This window comes from Natrix helvetica, assembly GCF_964273705.1.
Source record: "Natrix helvetica genome assembly, chromosome: 4".
In the NCBI taxonomy this organism is placed as follows: domain Eukaryota; kingdom Metazoa; phylum Chordata; class Lepidosauria; order Squamata; family Natricidae; genus Natrix; species Natrix helvetica.
Window position 1 is genome coordinate 12,080,971 of NC_138550.1, and position 25,617 is coordinate 12,106,587.

At 45.7% G+C, this 25,617-nt stretch overlaps 1 protein-coding gene across 4 annotated transcripts in view; it reads left to right on the forward strand.

Annotated features, from left to right (window-relative positions):
• Positions 1 to 25,058, forward strand: part of CEP295 (centrosomal protein 295) — a 60,226-nt gene extending 35,168 nt beyond the window's left edge. For 3 of the 4 annotated variants that reach the window (XM_081950684.1, XM_081950687.1, XM_081950685.1), the window contains 15 exons: positions 3,251 to 3,431; positions 4,579 to 4,731; positions 6,932 to 7,162; positions 8,008 to 8,114; positions 9,771 to 9,918; positions 11,587 to 11,811; positions 13,317 to 13,471; positions 14,673 to 14,817; positions 16,116 to 16,765; positions 18,225 to 18,350; positions 19,805 to 19,922; positions 20,979 to 21,179; positions 22,045 to 22,141; positions 23,320 to 23,419; positions 24,753 to 25,058. In XM_081950684.1, coding sequence (XP_081806810.1) covers positions 3,251 to 3,431; positions 4,579 to 4,731; positions 6,932 to 7,162; positions 8,008 to 8,114; positions 9,771 to 9,918; positions 11,587 to 11,811; positions 13,317 to 13,471; positions 14,673 to 14,817; positions 16,116 to 16,765; positions 18,225 to 18,350; positions 19,805 to 19,922; positions 20,979 to 21,179; positions 22,045 to 22,141; positions 23,320 to 23,419; positions 24,753 to 24,800 — 2,685 coding nt within the window. In that variant the 3' untranslated portion in view covers positions 24,801 to 25,058. The remainder of the gene's footprint in view (positions 1 to 3,250; positions 3,432 to 4,578; positions 4,732 to 6,931; positions 7,163 to 8,007; positions 8,115 to 9,770; positions 9,919 to 11,586; positions 11,812 to 13,316; positions 13,472 to 14,672; positions 14,818 to 16,115; positions 16,766 to 18,224; positions 18,351 to 19,804; positions 19,923 to 20,978; positions 21,180 to 22,044; positions 22,142 to 23,319; positions 23,420 to 24,752) is intronic. The other variant, XM_081950686.1, reaches the window with a different exon arrangement.
• The last annotated feature ends 559 nt before the right edge of the window (positions 25,059 to 25,617 follow it).

Here is a 25,617-nt window from a genome sequence, read left to right on the forward strand (position 1 = left end):
CTCCTGCCACACGCATACAACATCTGGGCGCCATAATAGACTCGGTGTCTTGCCAGGTGTCCCTGTCTCCGGAAAGAATCCGCAACATCAGGAACAGAATCCGGTTGTGTCGCAGGAACAGGTCCTGGCAGGTAGTGCAGCTATCCCAACTGTTAGGGATCATGATTTCTTGTCTCAACATAGTTCCCTGGGCACGTCTTCATGCAAGGGAACTGCAATGGTTCTTACTTCCAATGCAAAGAGCAAAGATCAGCAACTCCACCAAGCAAGTTCGCATCCCACCAAGAGTGACTCGGTCTCTGAGTTGGTGGCAGTCTCGAGCAGTGGAGAAGGGTTGCCTATTCAGAGAACCCGACAGGATCGTGGTAACGACCGACGCCAGTCTCTACGGTTGGGGGGCGCATTGCCAAGGCCAGCTGGCGCAAGGCAGGTGGTCCAGCGCGGAGGCAGCCCGGAGCATCAATTGGCTAGAACTCAGGGCAGCCCGGCTTGCGCTGAGGAGATTTGCAGAACAGCTGAGGGGGCACCACGTTCTGCTGCTGACCGACAATGTGGCCACAAAGGCTCACGTGAACCGACAAGGAGGGACCCGCTCCAAAAGACTCATGTCAGAGGCGGAGGCCATAGGACGATGGGCAGAGATCCACTTAGCGTCGCTGAGGGCGGATCACATTTCCGGAACCAGCAATGTGAGTGCGGATTGGTTGAGCCGTCAGACCATCGACAACTCGGAGTGGCAACTTCATCCGGACCTGTTCGCACAGGTGGTAAGGAGGTTTGGTCTCCCACAGGTCGACCTGTTTGCCTCGGCGGCAAACACACAGCTCCAGCGGTTCTTCTCCCGCTACAAGTCAGCACAAGCGGAGGGGACGGATGCCCTGAGGTCCAACTGGCCTCCAGGGCTTCTATACGCGTTTCCGCCCCTCCCTCTGATCCCGCAGGTGATCTACAAGCTGCTGAAGGAGGGGGCGGAGCTCATTCTGGTGGCTCCACATTGGCCCAGGAGATCCTGGTTCGCGGACCTGGTCGATCTGTCTGTGGAGCAACCGTGGAGAATTCCTCCAGACCAGGTATCCTTGCGTCAAGGGGCCATCAACCATCCAGAGCCCCAATGGTTGCAGTTAGCCGTCTGGCACTTGAGAGGCAGCTCCTGAAGGACCAGAGCCTCTCAGACAACGTCATTAAAACCATCCAAGCTTCCAGACGTCCGGCCACTACTCGCATTTATGACGCGACTTGGGCTGCCTTTTCTTCCTGGTGCAGCAAACGGGACATTGACAGTGTGGAAGCGTCCATCCCTCAGTTATTGGACTTCCTACAAGAGGGCTTGGACAAAGGACTGGCACCAGCCACTCTCAGGCGCCAGGTTGCCGCATTATCCACCATCTTAGCCAGACACCAACCTCAATCCCTGAGTCTCCATCCTCAGGTCAAGAGCTTCTTGAAGGGGGCCTACAACATCCGACCCCAGGTGGTGCACAGGTACCCGACCTGGAACCTACCCTTTGTCCTGCAGGCATTGACAGCGGCTCCCTTCGAACCTTTGAGGAAGGTATCTCTTCGACATCTGACTCTTAAGACTGCCTTCCTCATAGCCATTACTTCAGCCAGAAGGGTATCTGAGATTGCGGCCTTCTCGGCCAAGGAAGAGCTGTGCATCATCCACCCAGACAGGGTCATCCTACGGTTAGACCCCGCCTTCATGCCGAAGGTGAATTCTCATTTTCACAGGTCTCAGGAGGTCATCCTCCCGAACTTCTGTCCCAGCCCTCAACACGCCAAGGAGCGCAGGTGGCACAAATTAGACGTGCGAAGGGCAGTCAGTATTTACCTGAAACGAACTAAGGATATCAGGCACTCCGAGGCCTTCTTTGTGTCTTTTCAACCAGGTTCCCTGGGTCGCAAGGTGTCGTCTTCAACCATAGGTCGGTGGCTGCGAGCTTGCATTAAGATGACATATGACCTTCAGGGCAAGCCGGTTCCACCTCGTGTAACGGCACATTCCACCAGAAGTGCAGCCACGACCGCGGCCTGGGCGACTCAAGCATCTATTCTGGACATTTGCAGAGCAGCCACGTGGGCGTCTCCCACGGCTTTCATTAGAAACTACAAGATCGATTCCTTTGCCTCTGCCGAAGCCTCCTTTGGCCGTAGAGTTTTACAGAAGGTTATTGAGGCTCCGGACAAGGTCACTTCTTCCCGCCCTGGGACACAATAGCTTGGGCATGTCCCAATCCTTGTACTCTCCAAGCAGCGCTATGGAGAATGACCGTTGTCTTACCTGAACGGTCGTTCTCATGGCGCTGCGGAGAGTACAAGACCCACCCAGGGTGATTGTTTAGCACCGAGATTGTATCTTTGCACAGGTGTGAGCTGAGAACGTCTTCGTCGGACAAGACCTCGTTTTTAAAACTGAGCCAGAAGAGGCAAAGGAGGCGTGGCCAGAGGGGAAAAAATCTACTCAGTCCATGGGCAAACAGGCTGTGTTAACCCAATCCTTGTACTCTCCGCAGCGCCATGAGAACGACCGTTCAGGTAAGACAACGGTCATTTGAGGCATTTTTAAAATTCGTTTTATATTTTAAAATGGTTTGAAGGTCTTGGAGATAGCTACATAGTGCAGGGGTGTCAAACCTGATTTCATTGAGGGCATTCAGGATTGAGTTTGACCTATTTTTGGGGGGGCGGTTTGTGGCCAGGATGGTCATGGGCAGCTCGATGTCACTCATTGAGGCTTCATTTTCAGCTGTGACAACTTCCTGCAGCCCCCTGATGGTGAAAATAGAGCCTGAGGGGCTGCACACGGCCCTCCCGAGCTCCGTTTTCACTGGTAGAGGGCTGTCGGATGCCGTCATAGCTGAAAATGGAGTCTGGGAGGCCTGCACATGGCCGTCCCGAGCTCCATTTTCTCTGGCAGAGGCATCATGGGCCGGTCCTTCCCTGTTTCCAGGGCAGGACTGCGGGCCAGATCTAAGCACCCGATCCGGCTGCAGACCTTGAGTTTGACTAGTGTTATGGGTCATCCATTTGCCCATACTCTTAAGTCTAAAGCTGTGAACATTAAAAGACAACAACTAGAGATGTTCCTGTAATGAAATCCACCATCTTCTTGGTCTCAAGAAGGTTGGATGACTTTTTAAACCAAACCTGGACTTGCGACACAGCATAGAAAGTCACCTTGTATGATCACACATTTGTCTCAGTACATTGGGGCTTAATATCAGAAAAGATGTCGTTTTCTTCTTTACAGGTTACTCAGTTAACACCGTGCAGGGACGTGACAGAGGCAAAACCCGACAGCCTCAGTTTGCTGAGTGTGCTCCTTAATGAAGCCGAAGATGGTACCCCAAAGCAGGTGCACTTTGATGATATGAACAGCCCCGCGGAAAGTGATTCTTTGTTTCAACAAGTGAATTCGGTGGAACAAACGGGTAAGAAGAGCCCGTTGAACTTTGTGATGATTGTTGGATTGCTTTCTTTGTCTTATTGGTTCTTCTTAAACCAGAGGCGTCAAACGCAAGGGGTGCTTTGATCTGGCCCATGGGGCTGCCCTGGAAACCACAAAGGACGAGCCCGCAGTGCCTCTGCCAGCGAAATCAAAGCTCGGGGAGAAGACTGGCAGAGGGCTGCAGGAAGCTGTTGCGATTGAAAATAGAGCTTCAAGTGACATCGAGCTGGCCATGCCCCGTGGCCACGCCCATGCCAACCCCACCCAAGTTCAAACATAACCTTGATGCAGCCCTCAATTAAATCGAGTTTGACACCCCTGTCTTAAACATTTTGGCTGAGAGTCTTCCGATTGAAGTAGACAAATGTCAATTTGTGTTTCTAGCTCAGTTACCTTGTTCTGTTCAATTACTTTCTGTTGTGGTCTGTTTTTGAAACTGAAGAGCCTTCATAAAATACAATTTCATTGGAGGTACATTATAATGGCTTGAGTTCAGGTCAGACCATTGTCACTTTTGTCTTCACAGTCAGTACAGCATATGGATGGATGGATAGATGGATGGTGAGATGAATGAATGGTGGAAGGAAGGAATGGTGGAATAATGAATGATTGAATGAATGCTTTATTTGGTCAAATAATAAGATATAAAGAGCATCTTACTGGAGATGTATTCCTCACTCCCAAAGTTGATAAACTACAGCCAGTAAAAGTAAAAAGCCCAACTGAATCTTTACAGAAAGAAATAGATCTCCAAACATCTATTTCTATAGCTGATGTATTTATTTATTTCTTAGCGCTTATAGACCGCCCCCTCTCCCGAAAGGGACTCGGGAGACTCCCGAAAGGGACTGATGATAAATCTGTGGTGCAGAAACTCTCATGCAAAGCAATAGAATCATCATCACTATCCTCATACCAATAAGAGGGGGGGGGAATAAAGAAGATACTGATAAATAATATTATTACAGCCATACAAAAGGGGAAATACACATAGATGCATACATCAATATTGCAGGGAGAACAGCTTCCTTCACAGAAGAATAGATTTAACTGGGGAAGTCTCAGTCCAGAGTCCAAGTTTCTATAGTTGTCACATTAGTTCTGGGTTTGAACATATCTTTATTTTGCAGGGCCATTTCAGAGCATATGGACCAGAGAAGAGAAACAGAGGCATTCCAAACCACCTTTGGTCAAAGTAAAACCAGGACTGGATTTGGAGCAGCATGAACTCAGTGCTATACAAGAACTTGACACACCAAGGAGCGACAGATTTTCCACTGCAGGTGAATTATGACAGTGTAACGCTAATCAAAACCATGTCTCTTTCTGCCTTGAAGCACTTAACTTCATTGCATTTAACCGCAGAAGCGTATTGTTGAAACAGTGATAGGCGGCCTGGAAGAGATCACCAATGTCTCTTCCATTCAATTCTACCCTTACTAGAATTGAACAGAATTGAATTTCTTTCCTGCCCTTCAACTTGCCTTATTTTAAACTTAGCTCATTTTGGAATACCTTGGTAGTGTTTTTATCAGATGGACATTGTGACTTGTTCTGTACAGTTATTGTGCTGTAGTGGTAGCTTGAAGGTGGTTTATATAAAAGCTTTGTGTATGTACATGGGAAAATGCTCCTTTGGATTTGGAAAAAAGACAGTTTTGCCTTGCTGTGATGCAAGGTTTTAGGATACCCAGATTTGTCTCATGCTTCTTTGTTTTCTCCTTAGTCATGTTGATTGTCAAAAACAAGAAAAAGATAAGATACAATATATTATTGATGGTTGATAATTGATGCATCATTCGTAAGATGTTGGCATGGATATACTATTGGCAACTTGTGAAAAGCAACATTTAACTAGTTTTCAAAAGAAATCCTAAAACATAAAAATACTCTGTTGTTACTACACAAAATATTACAGGGCAGCTGCTGCAAAATATAGCCTTATTTGTGTTAGGAGATGACCAGGCTGAGTCCAAGGGAGGGGTCAAACATGTCGTAAGTCATGAATCCCTGTGCGCCTACAAGAGATTTTAAGTCCAGCCCACCTGGAATGCCTCTTATCTCCCGCTCATTTCCTTTAACCGGCCAGTTGGCCAGATTCTTGTAGTAGAGCTTCAGCTTGCAATAAATCTTTATACTCATTTGAACTGCCTGAATCTCCTGATTTCCCCAGCAGGTGACAATTTGCTTTGTTTTAAAAGATTTGTCTGGTCACCTATATTGTGAGACACCACTCCGGGTAGCGAACAAGGGTAATAACAATACAATAGTTTAACGAAACATAGTACAATACAAGAGAAACCAGATGCCCAATCCAATCCAGGCGCCAACCTCACGCTGCAGGCCCTGGGGAGAAAGCCAGCTCTTCGTGGCTTTCCAGAAGTTTAAAAGGGCGAAGTCTTAATCCTCCCAAAGATCCTTTTTTTCAAGAGGCACCTGGACTTTTATGGGTTTTTCTTTGAAGAGGTTTTGCTTCTCATCCAAGAAGCTTCTTCCGCTCTGACCGGATGGTGGGGAATGGAAGGATGAATACTGCTTGCAGACAGCTGGTCATTTGCATCCTTTCTGAGGGTCGTTGAGGCCACCTGGAGATTTGTCTTGTGTCCTCAGGGTCACCTGAGCCTTCTTGGAACTGTTGAAAGGACTTTGTTGTAGACTGAAGATAGACAGTCCTTTCTGTCCTACAACACCGTCCTTTCAATAGTTCCAGGAAGGCTCCACACCCATTTGCACTACTCAGGTGACTCTGAGGACACAGATAAACCAGCAAGTGGCCTCAACGACCATCAAAAAGGATGCAAATGACCCGCTGTCTGCAAAGAGTATAAATCCTTCCATTCCCCATCATCCAGTCAGAGCTGAAGAAGCTTCTTGGATGAGAAGCGAAACGTCTTCAAAGAAAAACCAGAAAGTCCAGTTGCCTCTTGGAAAAAGCATCTTTGGGACAAACGTGACCTGGATAACTAAGAATCTCCATAGACATTTAGTGAGGTCTTAATGTATCTGAAGGGGAAGAATGTTCCATTAGGGCAGGGACCAGTGGTGGGTTGCAGGCGGTAAGCCCGGGTACGCGCTTACCGGTGCCTGCCGGAAGCGGCAGCCACTGTATCGGAATGGTGCTTTGGAGGGCCCGCTCGCCCTCATTCCTTACCTGTATTTGAAGGAAGCGGGCCATCTGTGCAGCCTACGATGCCTGCGCGACGCTCTGCCGAGCAGCTCGAGCGTCGCAGGCGGTGTGTGCGCATGTGTGCGCAATACGCGTGCCCATGGTGCACGCCCGGCTCCTGTTGCAGCGTACCGGTTGCAACAAGAGCCGAAACCCACTACTGGCAGGGACCCTCAAAAAGATAAGCCTCCTATGTCACCCTAAGTGGCAACTTTTAAAGGAGAAGATTTGGAATATGTCTACTCTGTAGGATCCAGTGGGACAGTTGAACAAGCAAGTATAGCCTTTTTCTAACGCACCTTTCCTTGTTGCTACAGAAATTTCAGCATACAAAGAGCATCTTACTGGAAATATATTCCTCACTCCCCAAATTGATAAGCTACGGCCTAGTAAAAGCCCAACTGAGTCTTTAGAGGAAGAAATAGATCTGCTAAGAACTATTTCTATGGCGGATGATAAAGAATTAGATTTTGGCCAAAGCCTGGAGCGTATACAAGGATCACGCCCCAATGAATCGATGTGGAAAGCTAATGGTTTGTACGACTCAGGTGAGAGGACTTACATTTTGAGAGAACTATTCCTTTTTAGCAGGACGGGTGGTGGGATTAAATTTTTTATCAAGTTGGAAATCAACATGAACTCTCTGAAATAGCCAAGCGCGTATTTCATGTTTAAGAAATATTCTGTAAACGCTGCCACGGATATTTAACAAGCATTGGCATCAACGTTTCTCAACCTCGGCAACTTCAGGATGTGTGGACTTCAACTCCCAGCATTCCCCAGCCAAGTGGGATTGACAAGTTGAAATCCACACATCTTAAAGTTGCCAAGGTTTGAGAAATCCTGCTTAGATGTACTGTGTATCCCTGTTGCAATTATTGTCTACCATCACTTGTGGAAGAATTACCATATTTTTCGGACTATAAGATGCACCAAGATTTCAAAGGGGTAAGTAAGAAAAAAACATTTTTGTCCTCCCTAGCCCCTAGGAGCACTCTGCAGGCTTCAGCAGGGCTGGGGGAAGGTAAAAACACCCCCATTTTGTGAAAAATGGCCCATTTTCTGCCCATTTTTCACAAAAACGGGGGCATTTTCGCCTTCCCCCAGCCCTGCTGAAGCCTACAGAGTGCTTCTGGAGGCTGGGGGAAGGCAAAAGAGCCTCCATTTTTATGAAAAACAGCCTGTTTTCGCAAAAATGGGATGCGGAGCGGAGCTTTGGGAGACCAAAAATGGCTGTATTCAGCGTATAACATTTCCACTCTATTTTAGGGGGAGAAAAGGTCCATCTTATATTCCGAAAAATACAGTATGTCTGTGTGACCCCATAGAGTTAAACTCGAGTGCATCATGGCTTACTAGCTGCTTCATGTTGCTTTCCCTTCTTTATATCCAGTCCACTCCAAAGAATTTACTTCTGTAGATCGACATTTATCAAATTATTCTGCTGATAATGGAAGAAGAGTTCCATCTCCTGATCCATCACTGAGGCCAAACAGCCAAGTAAGTCATAAAGGCATAGGGTTTAGTATGTTACATAATTGCACCATTTGCTTTAAACAATCTCGTTCTCTTTTAACCTTTGCATTTTAAATACTGTTCATGAGTACTCTGAACCTGGAAGTCACGTGACCAATACACTGTTCACGTTTTACACTTCCCGTTACATAAAAAGCTGTAAGGCAGAGCTGTCAAACTCCCGGCCCATGGGCAGGATGCTGTTCTGACCTAGGATTCCTTAACAAGCCTGAAGCAGAGTCTGGGTCTCGGCAAAACCTCTTTTGTTTATACGACTGTGAATTCCTTTCATTCACTGTCAGCAAGGCTTGGCAAAGAGTCTTTCAGAGGAATGTTTATTAACACGAACCTTATCTTGCTTGGAGAGCTGCCAGATAACTAGTTTCCAAACACAGGGCAAGGCAAAACGTGGCACAGAGTCTCTTATAGTCACAAACAGAACTTTCCTCTCTTGAAACGACCGATGGAACGAATTGTTTCCTGCAAAAGCCCACTCCCCCTTTGCTCCTTTTGGGTTTCCTATGGGAGGGGCCAATCTCCTCCAAGGTGCGCCTTTATTCGCAAGTTGACCCTGCTTTCTTAGATGTTCTTGTCTTCTGGCAGGTCTGCGCATGCGCACACTGGGACAGGCTCCAGCTGTTCCTCTGCCTCACTGCTGTCTAGCTCCCTCTCTGCCTCCAACACAGAGCCCTTGTCTGAGCTTCTCTCAGCCCTCAGGACTGGTCCATGTTCCTCCCCAACCTCCTCACTGTCCGAATCTGCTGCTGGAGGGCTGGCCATGCCCACGCCCTGTTTAGCGAAAGGGGGGGAGGAGTCCAGACACATCCTGTGACGACGCTGTGAGTTTTTACATCCCTGCTCTAAGGAACTCCATCTGGCACATTAACTTGCATATGTTTTCCATCACAGTTTTCCTTTTCTTTCCATTAATTTCCCCAAGATTTTTTTTAGATGGCAAAAAGAATAAAACAAAGAGAGTATTACTTGATGTGTATGTAAAGAACAGTATGGCAGTTCATTGTCTTATTTAAAAGAACGTTAAGCTTTATTCCGATTCAATTTGAAAAGTCATTTGCAAACAAAGTACCACCTTTCTTGAGAGCATTTTAAAAAACATACCGCTAAGACGTATTGCATTTTATATTATAATAGTACAGAATACAGTTTTTAAAAAAATTATTTAACCGTCCTAAAAGTGTCTTGAATTGCTTTACGATTCCTCTGAGAGCCTCTTATTCACCGTGGCTCTGTGATGAGAAATAGCCAAATATGAGCACTAAACTGATCAGCTGATCTGTGGTGCATGATTTGTATACCGTTCTGGGAAGCAATTCAAGCCTGAACCGGTGTTTGCGTGCTTGTTGGATTTGTGAGTTTTGTGTGTGATGAATGAGTGTATGAGTGTAGACTGGAGGATTTTGCTGGAAGCGGGTGGGTGGGTGGGTGGGTGGGACGGAAGAGGAGAGCAAGAACGAGATTGATTGACTGTCCTGAGCAGTGATGAACCTGACATGTGCTGACCATTGACTACATGGAGGTTTCTACACTTGAACTGAGCTCAGAAGGAAGGAAGTTTTGGTTTGAAGCACTTGTGATTGTAGTAATCGGTACTCAGACGCGTGTATAACACTCTTGCCCTAGGTAACACTTTCACACGCCTGGTCTCCGGGTTTGTTAGTGCCAACAACTTGTACACAGCAAGTAGCTCACAGCTATTTTTCTTCAGTGACTCCTCCTGCTACCAACTTTATAAAAAAGTACAACTCGGATAATAGTCTTTCAGGTAAAGGTAAGTTTGTGGCAAGTTCAACTAAAGTGACCCTAACCCTAACCCTCTTTTAGATAGATAGATAGATGATAGATGATTGATAGATAGATAGATAGATAGATAGATAGATAGATAGATAGATAGATAGATTGATAGATTGATAGATAGATGATAGATAGATGATAGATAGATAGATAGATAGATAGAGATAGATAGATAGATAGATAGATAGATAGATGATGATAGATAGATAGATAGATAGATAGATAGATGATAGATAGATAGATAGATAGATAGATAGATAGATAAGGTAGATGATAGATAGATAGATAGATAGATAGATAGATAGATAGATAGATAGATGATAGATAGATAGATGATAGATAGATAGATAGATAGATAGATAGATAGATAGATAGATAGATAGATAGATAGATAGATGATAGATAGATTGCATCTTGCCAATAAAAGTGTGTATAGTCAAGGCGATGGTTTTCCCAGTTGCAAGGTATGGCTGTGAAAGTTGGACCATAAGGAAGGCTGAGCGCCAAAGAATGGAGGCCTTTGAACTCTGGTGCTGGAGAAGACTCCTGCGAGTCCCTTGGACTGCAAGCCAATCAAACTGGTCAGTCCTAGAGGAGATCAACCCTGAGTGCTCTTTAGAAGGCCAGATCCTGAAGATGAAATTCAAAGACTTTGGCCACCTAATGAGAAGGAAGGACTCCCTGGAGAAGAGCCTAATGCTGGGAAAGATTGAGGGCAAAAGAAGAAGGGGACGACAGAGTATGGTAGGGTGTTAGGGGACAGGAAGGCCTGGAGGAACGTTATCCATGGGGTCGCAATGGGTTGTACATGACTTCGCAACTAACAACAACAACAACTATATTTTGCATCAATAAATAAAAAAATAGAATGAGGTAGAACTCAAAGGGGCTTATTCAAAAGGCAATTGGGCTGTTTTTTCTCAGCTGTCGGTACCTATCCTTCCCCACCACGATCATAACCAATGAAGTTTCTTGGATGAGAAATGAAACTCCAGTTTCAAAAAAAGTCCAGTTGCCTTTTGAAAAAGCACCTTTGAGGTAACTATGATCGGGAGGGTACTGAAAACCGCCACAGGCAGTGAGTTAGAACCTACGTTTGTGAAGCTCTACCTCAGGGGTGTCAAACTCGATTTCATTGAGGGCCGCATCCGGGTTGAGTTTGACCTCAGGGGGCCAGCCCAATGTCACTCGTATCGGGGGCGACTGGTGGCCCGAGAGCTCTGCCAGCGAAAACTGCCCTCCCCCCTGCGGCCTCACAACATCCATTTTCGGCTGCAACGGTCTGCTGCAACCCTCTACCAGTGAAAAGGAGCTCGGGACGGCTGCCTGCGAGCCTCACCTCCATTTTCGGCTGCGAAGGCCTCCTGCAACCCTCTGCTAGCAACGCTCTGCAGCTCTCTCGAGCTCTGTTTTCGCTGGCAGAGGCACCGGGGGCGAATCCTTTACTGTTTCCAGGGTAGCCCCGCGGGCCAGATTTAAGCACCTGTGGGCCGGATCTGGCCCCTGGGCCTTGAGTTTGACACCCCTGCTGTACCTGATATGAAAATATAAGACACTTAAGCACCCAGTTCTTGCAAATAGAAACATTTGGTGTTTTTTTTTTTTACTTGAATAAAGTTGAGAATTATTTGCAATTGCTTTGCAGAGTCCTGTGCAGCCAAGCCTCAGAGCAGCGTTTTGAGCTTCCCAGCAAAGGAGAGCTCAAGCGCTCTTTCATTTCTACAAAAATCTGAGGACTCCTCAAAGCATCCTAGTTCTCGCCTCTCTCTCGAAGAAGTGGAGTACGATGGAAGCAAAATCCAGCAAATAATAAACAAATACAGAAAGGATTTCAGCTGGTCATCACTGAGTAATGTGTCTTCTGGCCACGGTAATGTAATTAGAAGATAATAAAATGGAATATTTCAAAGCATTCAGAAAAATTAACTCTGTTCATTGTTTCCTCATGCAATATAATGTTTCTTTTGTGTGCAGTGATTGGGATTGTGGTAACGTTCCACAAATTTTACATCATACTGCGATGGAATCCCCCTCCCCCTGCTCCCCAGGAGGCTCCCTGAATCTCTGCATGAAATACATCATCTTGAAGGCATTGCTGTCCAATTATTTAAACAATCTAGATATCCGGTCACGGGCTTAAACACCCCAGTAACTGCTCATACATAATTTAATTTTATGCATAATTTTATTCATCACTCGTGCTGTGTGTTTTTAGAAGAATTCAGTTGATAGGCACTTGATATGCTGTTTTTGTGAATTTTTAATGTGTTAATGTTATATTCTGTTACGCAGTACGAAATACACACACATATTATGTGAAGAAGTTACACAATAGGCCTGAGGCTATGAGAGTGAAAAAAGTATTGTTTTAATGTTGCATTTTAAAGTCGCTATTTCTCTGAATTTTGCAGTCTAGGAAAATTTGCATTGAGTTGGTATTTCCTGTTCACACAATATTAGATTTTTTTTTTTTATAATGGCCGAGTGTTCCTATTATGTACTCAACATACTGTTTTGCTTCCAATTTTATGATTCCATCCTAATATACAACTTGGTCACCATAGGTCAGGGGTCGGCAATCTTAAATACTTAGAGTCACAAAGGTCCTAACCAGAAAACCCCCGTTTAATTCTGGAGCCGACTGGTTCCCCCACCATAGAGTCTCCTCCCAGCGCGGCATCCTTTTTCCTCTACCTGTCCTAACTGAAAGCCCTGTCAATTGTGGAGCTGACAGGAAAACCCGCCCCTTGCCATAGAGTCTTGTCCTGGTGCGCTGTGCTCCACCCCCGCAACCCCAGAAGCTCCTCTCAAAATTGTGCCGGCTAGCAACAGGAGCCACAGCAGAGTGATGAAAGAGCCGCATGTGGCTCCGGAGCCACGGGTTGTGACCCCTGCCCTAGGTTTATAGCACCAGTGGCAAACCTTTTTGTAAAGGCGTGTCAAAATTGTGTGTGCACACACGTGCCCATGCCCACAATGCAAAGCGTCCACCCACCTGCGTATGCACGCGTGATGCCCCCCCCCGAAGGCTTTCCTGAAGCCTGGGGAGGGCAACAATGACTTCCACCAGCCACCCGGAGGCCCTCTGGAAGCCAGAAATAGATAGTTTCTGCACTTCCGGTGGCCTTTTGGCCTTGCTTTTCACCCTCCCAGGCTCCGGAGTCTTTCCTGAAGTCTGGGTAGGGCGAAAACGGCCTCCCCCGGCCCTCCGAAAGACCGAAAATCAGCTGGCTGGTGCATGCATGCCTGCCATGGTTTTGTCATCACGGGTTTATAGAGTTCCCATCGTGACTACAAAGTAACAATCCACAAAAGTAAATTCTGGAATAAACGTGTGTGTGGTACTCTCTGAAAATTCCACTTCATTTGTTTTAGATCCAGCGTTTGGACTTGATGCTACTGATATAGAAAGACATTTTCCAAATTTCCACCGTGAACTTTTTCAGCCTTTGAAACCGAGTGCTGACTTTGATATCTGCTCAACTCTTTCTCAGTGCAGCATATCTCACAGCAGCAAAGACTTAAGCAAGGTATTTTCGAATGAAGAAAATTGAGAATTTATTATTCTTTTGAAAAGTGGGCTCTGGCTTAATTCCCTTCAAAAGTACATTCATTATGGCAAATAGGTAACTAGGACTGTGACACTTTAGCCAGAACACTTTACAACGGCTCATTTAGTGACCGTTCAAAGTTACAACAGCACTGGAAAAAGTGACTTATGACCATTTTTCATACTTAATGCCCACTGCAGCATCCTTATGGTCATGTGTTCAAAATTCAGCTGCTTGGCAATTGACTCATTTTTATGACCGTTGCCATGTCCCAGGGTCATATGATAATCTTTGTTAGGAATGTAAGCTAACGGTTGGATCAGCAATATATAAGCCATGAGAGTAGTACTGTTTCTTTAAGTACAGCTGTAATGGGATTGGTTGCTGTTACCTCAAGCAGCCATAAGATGGAGCCAGAATGACTGTTAGCTCCTCTGTTTGTTAGATGCTGATCGGTGGATATGTGAGTTACTGTGACTTTTGCTACTGTTAGCTGCTTTGTGTGCTGAACTGATTATATGATACTGGACTGTGTTCAATGGATCACTCCTTAACTGAGAACATTGACAACTGACTGACTGAACTGTGTGTGAATTGAACTCTGAATACCTCTATTTTCCACATAAGTAAAATACAATTACTTTTACTATTTACTATGTTCCTGTATGCTGGTTTGTGCGTGTTCTTCCACACCACTCTCACTACGCTTCTCTGCACACTCGCTCTCCTAACGGGGGGGTTACCTAACAATCTTTGGTGACCTTCTGATAAGGAAAGGCAATGGGGAATTAACTGTTAACAAATCCATGTTACTCACTTAACAACTGCAGTGATTCACTTAACAACCCAGGCAAGAAAGTTCATAAAATGGAGCAAAACCCACTGAGCTGTCTCGCTTAACAGCGTAAATTTGGGGCTCGGTTTTGGTCATACGTTGAAGACTACCTGTATCTAGGTAACGTATGTCACAGTGAAGTACACAACATGATTGTATAGTGGAGTAACAGTTTTGTTGCTGCAGGATGGTTCTGCCACCATTTCACTATCAGTTTTTCCGATTCTACCAAATCGTTAGTAACACTAGAATTCCATATGTTAAGATGAGATGAGTTTTTAGCCATCTGTTATGAAATTTTCATGCTACACCTTGATTCACCCCTCATGCATTTTTATTCTGTAGGTTTCAGATTTATCTAAGAGTCAAGATTCAACATCTTCTACCATAGAAGAGGGAAGGAACAGTACTTTATTTCTTAGCAGAGGAAACCTAAGCAATTCTCAGCTAAAGGTACAGAGTGATGAAAGGATGAATCAGCCCAGGCAAGGTAATTGTTTACTCCCTTGGTCTTTATAGTCTGGAAAATGTTTTTAAAAGTAATAATTTCCTTTATTAACCAATGGGATATTTGAATGGGGGCTGACCTATGTCTATTAAACTTGGAAGTTTAGGTTCCAAAGATTCAGTTTGATTCATGCTTCTCTCATTTTCCCCAGCAGATTTTAAAGCAAAGACTTACATTCATTCATTGGATTTCTATAGCCACCCATCTCAGCAAACGACTCTGGGTGGCTCCCATACAGTATATTAAATTAAAATCTTTAAAACATTTTAAAACAGTAGAACAATATTATATTGCTAAGCGAGATATAGAAATAACGTTTGATGACAAACCAACAACCAGCTGTGCTGATTGTTTTTTTGTTGGCATCTCATGGTTTCCCTGGCGTTTGCATCTGGGATTAAAGACGCTGAGCTTGTGAGCTGGAAAGCAGACAGCCTGGGTTCGAAACCTGAGTGCTGTGCAACAGGGTGAGCTCCCGTTCCTTCCTCCAGCTCCTGCCCACCTAGTAGTTCAAAACCCTGCAAATGCGAGTAGATAAATAGGTACCAATTCATTGGGAAGGTAACAGCGTTCCATGAGCCTCAGCATATAGTCCTGCTGGTCACATGACCACTCAACGGTGCTGGCTTCCTTGGCTAAGAAATGGAGATGAGCCCCCTCCTTAGAGTCAGACACGACCAGACAGGAAAATCTTTACCTTATTGAGAAATAATCACTATGATTTGGTTAATCAGATTTTATACCTTAGGAAAGAAATGTTTTTTGGTGAAGAATTATAGCTTGTTACCATGTTTCTCCAAAAATAAGACTGGGGCTTATATTAATTTTTGCTCCAAAAGACGCATTAGGACTTATTTTCCAATTAGGTCTTATTTTCAGGAGAATACGGTACTAAATGCATCTGTCTGATTGATTATCTTAACTGGGGCTTATTTCTGGAGTAGGGCTTAAATTACGAGCATCCAGAAAAATGCTAGGGCTTATTTTCTGGTCCGGTCTTATGTTTGGGGAAACACGGTAGCAGAGTGTGGTTTATTTTCTTTTTTCAGTCTCTCAGATCTTGAAAGTTCTGGTAAGGCCTTTGCTTGAGAATCTTGACTGAAGCAGCCATCTGGCTTTCGATGAGCAGATGGTCTGACCTGGTGGAAGGCTACTTTATCTATTTTTTAATACGAGTAATAATTGCTCCGTTCTCTGCTTAAGCCTTCTAAAACTTCAGTCATGTTCTGAATTTATGCGTACTTAACCTCACCTAAACACAGTTTTCTGCCACTTCACAGCTGTTCAACTCGTTGCCGAAGAATTGTCTGAACCCCTGTCTCTGGAAAGTACTTTGCACAATAGTTTTGGTCGATCCGGAGCCTTTAGTTTCATCCCTGAAGAAAACCTCGAGCTAAACAAGGACTGCGTTGAGGACCCTGTCGTTATTTCATCCGAGACGAGCTCATGCGAGGACCTGCCAGATGACAGCGACTTTCGTTATTTCTGTTCGTCCATTGAAACTTTTCGCAGCCTTACTCCGGTTGAAGATCAGACCTCCATGTACGAGATCATTCCGAGTTTTGGCCCGAGGAAAAGTTCTCAGGAGAGGACAGAATCGGCTAAAGGGGACATGAACTCAACGGCAGAGAGCCTCTGCTTTGCTGAACTAGCCGCAATGTCCTTCAACAAAAACAACGAAACGGGGACCAGGAACAGATTGATCGAAACGGACGTCGCGCAATGTGATCTAAATTCCACCCAAGGGCAGAGTTTTCCAACATCGAAGGTTCTTCTGGGCTGGCCTCAAGAAATGAACTCTGGCAGTCCCTTTCAGAATTCTGCAGAGGAAAATATCAGTCAGCCCGCCATGTTTCCACAACTAAATACGGGCGCCATCCAGGCTAAAAGCTCGGATTCCCGTTTGTCACAGTGCAGCTTCCCTGTTTGGGTAAGACTAAGGCAGGGATGGCGAACCTTTTTGTAAAGGCGTGCCAAAATTGTGCGTGCATGCGCTATCGCGTGCATGGGTGTACCCACACCCACAATTCAATGCGCCCCGTCCACCTGCGTACGTGCGTGGCGACCACCACCACCACCCGTGGGAGGGGAGAGAGTTTTCACCCACCCTAAGCTCCGGAGGCTTTCCTTTCACCCTCCCCCCGGCCTCCTGGAGGCCTTCTGGCTGCTGGAAACGGATCGTTTCTGAACTTCTGGTTGGCCCGTTGGGCCCATTTTTCACCCACCCCAGGCTCCGGAGGCTTTCCGAAAGCCTGGGGAGGGTGAAAAAATCCTCCGCTGGCCCTCTGAAAGGCCGAAAATCATCTGGCTGCGCGTTGGAGCTGATGGCTCGCGTGCCGGCAAATATGGCTCGGAATGCCACCTGTGGCACACGTGCCATATGTTCGCCATCACATGACTAAGGGATATGAGATGGAGATGGTTTAAATCAGGGGTGTTAAACTCAAGGCCTGGGGGCTGGATCTGGCCCATGGGGTGCTTAGATCCGGCCCGCGGAGCTGCCTTGCAAATAGCGAAGGACTGGCCTGCGATGCTTCTGCCAGCAAAAACGGGCTCCCAAGCTCTGTTTTCGGCTGCCACGGCCTCCTGCAACGCTCTGCCAGCGAAAATGGAGCTCACACACAGCCCTCCTGAGCTCCGTTTTTACTGGCCGAGGGTTGCAGGAAGCCGAGGCAGCCGAAAATGGAGCTCGGGAGTCCATTTTCACAGGCAGAGCGCTTGGGCCATGCAGGCGCCCCTGACATGAGTGACCTCGAGCTGGCCACGCCCACCCTGGCCACGCCTAACACAACCCTGATGCAGCCCTCAGTGAAATTGAGTTTGACACCCCTGGTTAAAATTCAGTATATCAAATTGAAGCTGCTCTGTTTAGAGGGGAATGCATTGATTTTCAGCTAACAAAAGCCGTTTAGCCAAATTAAAACATAGAAGAGTATAGCAGTATATAGAGGTATAAAAATAACACTGTTTAATTTACAGTTGCTCAAATACCAGAAGAAAAGAACAACCACAAATTAATAGACAGAGGCTAAAGAAGGTCCACGATGGGGCATTGCCAAAGTGACGGTCCTATTCTGTCAACTTTAGCTCTTTCGTTGGTATGGCTCATGATATGACCTTTTGCCTTCAAGCAGGAGTCTCCAAACTTGGCAACTTGAAGACCTGTGGACTTCAACTCCCAGAATTCCCAGCCAGCCTGGCTGGCTAAGGAATTCTGGGAGCTGAAGTCCACAGGTCTTAAAGCTGTCAAGTCTGGGGACTCCTGCCCTAAGGGGCTGGGATAGAATGATGCAGTTTTTGAACCAAATGTTTGTCTCTGGCAGATAAATGTGCGGGTTTTTTTTGTAGAAATGCCGATGATTTACTGTTTCCTGTAATTAATTTCTTAGGAGACCCTTACAGGGAGGGGCATCATGGAAGAACCAGATCTGACGCTAGTAAGCTCTAATGACATCAGCACTGCAGAATCAGAGCTTATACCCGGTGATCATTTGGAAGTGAAGGACTGTCCCCAGGTAAAAAGGTGGCGTGTGTGTCTGTGTGTGTGGGTGGAGTGATAATAGACACATTTTGATTTGGCCATATGAATTATAGCAATAGCAGTAGCACCTAGACTTATATACCGCTTCACAGATGCTTTTACAGCCCTCTCTAAGCGGTTTACAGAGTCAGCCTATTGCCCCCGACAATCTGGGTCCTCATTTTACCCACCTCAGAAGGATGGAAGGATGAGTCAACCTGGAGCCTGGTGAGATTCGAACTGTCGAACTGCTGGCGGCTGACAGTCACATCCCTTAGCAACGGCAATCCTGATTGCTATTGAAACCTTAAGATGCACCACTTGAGTTGAGGAAGGCTAGAGAGCCCCTGGGAGACCCCCAGTACAAGCTGTGCAGGCAGCGACTAGCAGTAGGGAGGAATGACTTATAACCATCCCTACCAGCTTTGGCTTCGCTTGTGGAAAACCCCAAGGGGCTTCATATGACCAGGGCTCCCTAATGAGCCAGGTACACAAGTTGACGGGATCATGTGACCACGGGGCTGTTGCAATGGCTGAGACTTAAGGGACTAGTCTATATATATATATAATTGGCTGTGTGTGTGTGTGTGTGTGTGTGTGTGTGTGTGTGTGTGTGTGTGTGTATGTTCCAGCATAACTCTGGAATGCCTTAAGCAATTTCAACCAAACTTAGTACGCAGATGACTTACTCTGTAGAGACAAATACTGTGTGGGGAGGGGGGGGGTAATTAATTAATTAATTAATTAAACTTCTAGACCGCCCCCTCTCCCCGAAGGGACTCGGGGCGGTGTACAGGTACAAATTTAAAAACCATACACTCGATAATATACATAAGACACCCCTAGCACCCCTTGGGGGGGGGGGGTCTGTTAAGATGCAGCCTGTTGTGCCGCAAAATGGCTTCTACTGTACTGCCGTAAAATGGCTTCTACTGTACAGCACAGTGGAGTTGCCACGATAACGGCTTCATAGTACAGTAACGGCTTCAGCGCTGAACAGTGGTGGGATTCAAAAATGTCTATTAACAATTCTGTTGGTGTGGGTTGGTGGGTGTGGCAGGGGAAGGTTACTACAAAATCCCCATTTCCTCCCAATCAACGGGGACTCGGGAGGCAGAGAATAGATGGGGGTGCAGCCAGTCAAGGTGGTATTTACCGGTTCTCCGAACTACTCAAAATTTCCCCTACCGGTTCTCCAGGACTAGTCAGAACCTGCTGAATGCCGCCTCTGGTGCTGAACCATCACTGAACAAATGGATGTAAGCTGAGGACTACCTGTAATTAATGCCTCAAGGCCATTATATTCCAATTAAAATACTTTTAGCTTCAGCTATTCTTTGATTTAGGCAGCTATGCCTCCTTTTAGTGGTTTTGTCCTTTTTAATGTGTCAACCCTTACTATGCCGCCAACGTCTTGCTTACCATATTTACGTATTATTTTTTGGACAGAGCAGAGGATTTTTCCCATTGAATCCAGAAGTGGATGAATTTCTCACTCAGCTGGACTATCCACCAGAAACTTCAAGTCCTCCAAACGATCCGGATCCAAATTCTAAGCCAAGAGAGGGTATGTATGTGGTATATTGCAAATATGTGAGTGTAAATCAGAACCTCTGGATATTCAGAGATGATAGCAGCTTGAATTAAAAACTGTAACATCCAGGCAGATAAGACAGGCAGTCCTCAACTTACGACCACAATTGAAGCCAGAATTTACGTTGCTAGGTAAGAAATTTGTTCAGTGAGTTTTGCCCCGTTTCATGACTTTTCTTGACAGGTTTGTTAAATGAATCATTGCAGTTGTTAAATTAGAAAGGTGGTTATAGCTAAATGCATGTTTAAAATACTGTAGCAATAGCACTAGTCGTCTGCATTTCCAAAAGGTTTCTTGCCCTCAAACATATTATTATTCTTTACAATACAATACAATACAATAAATACAATACAATACAATACAATACAATAGCAGAGTTGGAAGGGACTTTGGAGGTCTTCTAGTCCAACCCCCTGCCTAGGCAGGAAACCCTATACCGTTTCAGACAAATGGTTACCCAACATCTTCTTAAAGACTTCTAGTGTTGGGGCATTCACAACTTCTGGAGGCAACTTCTGTTCCACTGATTGATTGTTCTAACTGTCAGGAAGTTTCTCTTCAGTTCTAAGTTGCTTCTCTCCTTGATTAGTTTCCACCCATTGCTTCTTGTCTAGCCCTCAGGTGCTTTGTGGAAGCCCCTTAGATATTGGGACACTGCTATCATGCCATCCCTAGTCCTTCTTTTCATTAGAACCCAGTTCTTGCAACCGTTCTTCATATGTTTTAGCCTCCAGTCCCCTAATCATATTTGTTGCTCTTCTCTGCACTCTTTCTAGAGTCTCCACATCTTTTTTACATCGTGGCGACCAAAACTTGGATGCAGAATTCCAAGTGTGGCCTTACCAAGGCATTATAAAGTGGTATTAACCCTTCACGTGATCTTAATTCTATACCTCAGTGTACTCAGTGTGTTACATATTTTTGAAAAGAACAGTGCCTTGTGGGCCTGGGTCTGAGGCTGTTGAAAATCACTCTATTCCTACTTGTAGAAATGGACATCTTTCCCCCCCCCCCCCCCCCCGTCCCCAGTGACATTGTCAGAGCTTGCACCGGTCCACAGCAGCCTACAGGAATCGTTTCTGAAGCAGAAGAGAGATTTCATCGAGAGATCTTTGAAAAGGGTGGAGAAAGTAAAAAACCGAGAGCGGAGCTCTGAAGAGACCCAGCCGAGGGAATTACCACTGAAAAAACCACAACTGCATAAACGAAAAGCAAGCCGGTCGCCTCATGGTAATTATTGGCAAACAAGGATTAAACTGAAGGAGAGAAGTAGGAAATGTGAATGATCATTTAGAACAGGGGTGTCAAACTAGATTTCATTGAAGGCCGCATCAGGATTGCGTTTGACCGGGGGGGCGTGGCCAGGATGGGCGTGGTCAGCTTGACATCACTTGTGTTGGCGGCGGGGGGGGGCATTGTGGGGTCAAATGCTAAGGCAGGACTTCCCTCAGACCTTCCCTCCCTCTCATTATAATCTTCCTTCCCTCTTCCTTCTCCTTTCGTCTTCCTTCGCCTCTTTCCTTTTTTCCTTCCTTGCTCTCTTTCCCGTCTTTTTCTTTGTCTTTCCCTTCCTCCTTTCCTGTCTTTTCTTGGAGGCTCAAATGCAAAAGGGGAAACATTTCTCCTGTTTTGTTCTGCTTTTAGTCTGTCTGCTAGCCCTCTGCCAGTAAAAACGGAGCTCACTGCACCGCGAGGCAGTCTTTCACTGTTTCAGGGCGGCCCCCTGGACCAGGAGTTAAGCACCACGCGGGCCTTGAGTTTGAGACCCGAAGAACCTCCTGGTTGTGGCCTTTGCTATCATCCAAACAATGAATTGCTTAAAATTAATTTGGGAATATTGAGATTTGTTAACATTCTGAGGAGGGTGTGCATGTGTGCAAGGATGACATGGGGGCAGGGAGGGGGAAACCCTGTGTATTTCTGTAGTTGTTCTCGTGCCTGAGTTTTATGCAAATGTCGGGAGTCATTTGCCGCATGATGTGCAATGATATGCACGAAAAGCAAGGGAAGAATTGCTTTCACCTCTGTCTTCCCTGTCCTGGAAGATTTCTCTAATTTAAGCCTTGTTGTGTTTCATTTCCTGCTTGGATTCCAGGGACAGCTGTCAATCTTTTGAAGAAAGGGGAAGAAAAAAGGTGCTCTCCACTGGACAGGAGAGCCGCCGCAGCACAAATGCAGCAACGGACTTCAAGGTACCGCACCTTCTCTCAACTTGAGAGAAATTAAACCGATGTCATTTTATCCAGAGAACTGCCTTTGATGTTGGCTTTGCAGGCCATCATCTCAGCCCCTTGAATTGCCCCCGAAGCACACTGGCAATCGGTGGAGCTTATAAAAGGTGTCACAGCAACGCATATTGTATATCGATTTGATTTCTATGGTTGTCCATCTCATTTTTATTTTGTTCTACACCAGGGGTGTCCAAACTTGGGAACTTTAAGACTTGTGGACTTCAACTCCCAGAATTCCCCAGCCAGCCATGCTGGCTGGGGAATTCTGGGAGTTGAAGTCCACAAGTCTTAAAGTTCCCAAGTTTGGACACCCCTGTTCTACACAGACTAAAACATGAAACACAATATAAAAAAGCCAATGAAAAAATAAAGCACAAGCCATGATTTGATCAGCCAGCCAGCCAGATGAGTTCTGTAATTCAGTGGTGGGGGGTTCAGTTTTTTTTTAAACTACCAGTTCTGTGGGCGTGGCTTGGTGGGCGTGGCAGGGGAAGGATACCGCAAAATCCCCATTCCCTCCCCACCCCACTAACCTGCTTTCCAGCTCCGTTCTCCTGTGCAAGAGCAAGAAAAGAAGAGCCAGCGATCAGCGGGAGGCAGCAATAGACTGATCACCTGCTAGGACTCGGAGGTTGGGAGGCAGCGAATAGATATGGGGTGGGGCCAGTGAGGTGGTACTTGCTGGTTTTCCAAACTACTCAAACTTTTCACTACTGGTTTGTTAACTGAACTGGCTGAATACCACCTCTGTTCTATATACATCCAGGGCCCCGCAAATATGGCACAAAGGCAAATTTTCAAGGCCTTACAAAAGCCAAACAGGGACAATGCCAATCTAATCTTTGGGGAGTGGGGGGGAGATGATGCACCAAGGGGCAGGTGACAGAGCAAAAAAGGGTCTCCTCTTGGATCACACCTGCTGAGTACTTGGAGAATGCCCTTCCTGCCAGATTGGGTACAACAGGCAGAAGCGATTGGAGAGGGTTGGTCCCCATGTGTTTCCACAAGGAAGCCCGGCTCTTGGGTCTAGAATGACTATTTCTGCTGTCTTGACTAGAGATTGGAAGTTTCCCCTAAACACTACTTTCGCCTTTGGAATAATTTACTGGTAACCAAAACAACTTTCTACGTTTTGGCAGGCTGTATAATAATCTGGCGGAAGTGAAAAACAGAAAGGAAGAGAAAGACAGGAAAGAAAATTACGCCAAGAACAGGGAAAGAGCAAAAGAATTTCAAAAGGTAAGAAATCTGCAACAGACTGTAATATTCCATCCCGGGATCTAATTTTGCCGGTTTGTATTTGTTCTTTTAATTGTGAATCAAATGGACTTTGAAAGTTTAAGGCGTTGACTTAAGCCAGGGGTGTCCAAACTTGGCAACTTTAAGACTTGTGGACTTCAACTCCCAGAATTCCCCAGCCAGCTCTGCTGGCTGGGGAATTCTGGGAGTTGAAGTCCACAAGTCTTAAAGTTGCCAAGTTTGGACACCCCTGACCTAAGCCATATTTAGCATGAGAATTCATCCTGCCTGCAATTCAAAAAATTAAATGTGGTTGGCAGGAAGTGCCAGAAGTCAAATAATTTTAATACCACGTTATTCCTTTTTTCTCCCAACTATACTTTAAAAAGCAACCGTTGATTCCCCCACCATAGTGTCTCCTCCTAGAGTGGCGTCTGTTTTCCTCTACCTGCCTTAACCGAAAGCCCTTACAATTCTGGAGCCAACCAGCGACAGGGAGCCGCAGCAGAGGGATAAAAGAGCCACATGCAGCTCCAGAGCCATAGGTTGCTGACCACTGGTATAAATGATAGAATACATTAGACCCCCAAAGAAGTTTGAGCTTGTAATGGTGCTGAACAAGTAGCACTTATACCCAGTTCTCAAAGTTCTAGTCACCACACCTTAAGGATTACCATTTGCAACTTTCCCTGCCAGTTTCCCACAAGCAAAGTCAGTGGGGAAGCCTGCAGAGAAGCTTGCAAAGTTGCTTCTGTCACTTTTTATCCTGAGCTTTGGAGTAAACAATTCCAGGGATCTCATACCCCACTCTCGCACCACCAGTAAACTACTCCCCAACCCGCATGCAATTGCCACAGCACTTTCTGCTTCACTCAAATACTTATCCTCACCTTCCAGCCTCCTTTGGAGCCACTTCCAACTGGCTTCCCTACTGACAGCTTTTGGGAAGCCAGCAGGAAGTTGGAAGTCACAGTCACAGGAGATTCTTACTTAGCAACGTAGTTTTTGTTTTAATGATCTCAATGGGAACTGGTGGGATTGCCATTGCAAAGATCACTGCACTTTAGAGAACAATTGCAACTTAGCAATTCCAGTGCCAATTTTTGTTAAGCAAAGGCTACTGGTTATTTAAAAGCAGAGCAGGTAAAATGGCCGATATCCCCCCTCTCCCCCCCCCAAAATCATTGTAGCTGTCCAGGAGTTTAACTATATCTTTTTGTCAGAAACCACCCGTGCTGCATTTTGGTCCCTTTTAAACTTCTAAGTGCTTCTGCTATTATACTTTTGCCGTTTATTCATTATTTAGATTATTTTCTTACCCATTTTCTTACAGAAAACATTGGAAAAACTACGAGCCAGAAAAATCAATTTGAAAACCTAGGATTTTGCAGACATCCCACCAATGGAGGATAATTTATCAGCTATGTATTTGAGGTCTCTGCGATAATTAAAAATTATGTGGCAGAACTTGAGACAATTCACATTTGGTATGGCTGTATTTGCAAAACGCCCAATGCTGTGTATATAGACCATTCTTGTCTCCAATTATGGCTTTTCAACTCAAAATGATTTTCATCTTCAAATGTCACATTTGCTTTTTGTACTATTTTACCTATTTATAATAAAATATTTGCCAAAACGCAGATTGACAAGTTATTCAAAAGCCACGTTCCTTTCCGCTTGCCTTTTAAAAATTTGTGCCATCAACTGAATGAGACTTATTGTCAGCCTCCTGGACAAACAATCCAGGTGATACAGAATGAGAAGTAATTGAGGAAGAATAGCCAGCTACAAATTTCAGCTGCCACTAAGAGAAAACCCCTGAACACAATCTGAGATTTTTCCCAGTGCCTGCCGAATTAAGAGCTGGAGGCTGGCCTAATGAAAGGACCAAGAACCTCGCATGCCACTAATCAGGCTTCAGTCAGTGGCTGAGAACGACTGTCCGCCAGATGACCGGGCAGAGAAATTCGAGCTGCAGCCTATATCCTCCGACGCTCTTCCAATGGCTCCGGAGAAAAACGCAATTTTTGCAACCAAAATGGCGGCCGGCAGTTTTTCCCTGACTTAAAATGGCCACCGCAGTGACGAGTGGGCTGAAGGCACCAAAAACTCATGGATGGAAAGAGATGGCACAAACGCCTGGGTCCTCGCACCATTGACCGTCACGCCAAATCTCGGAATTACAGTGCAAGCGG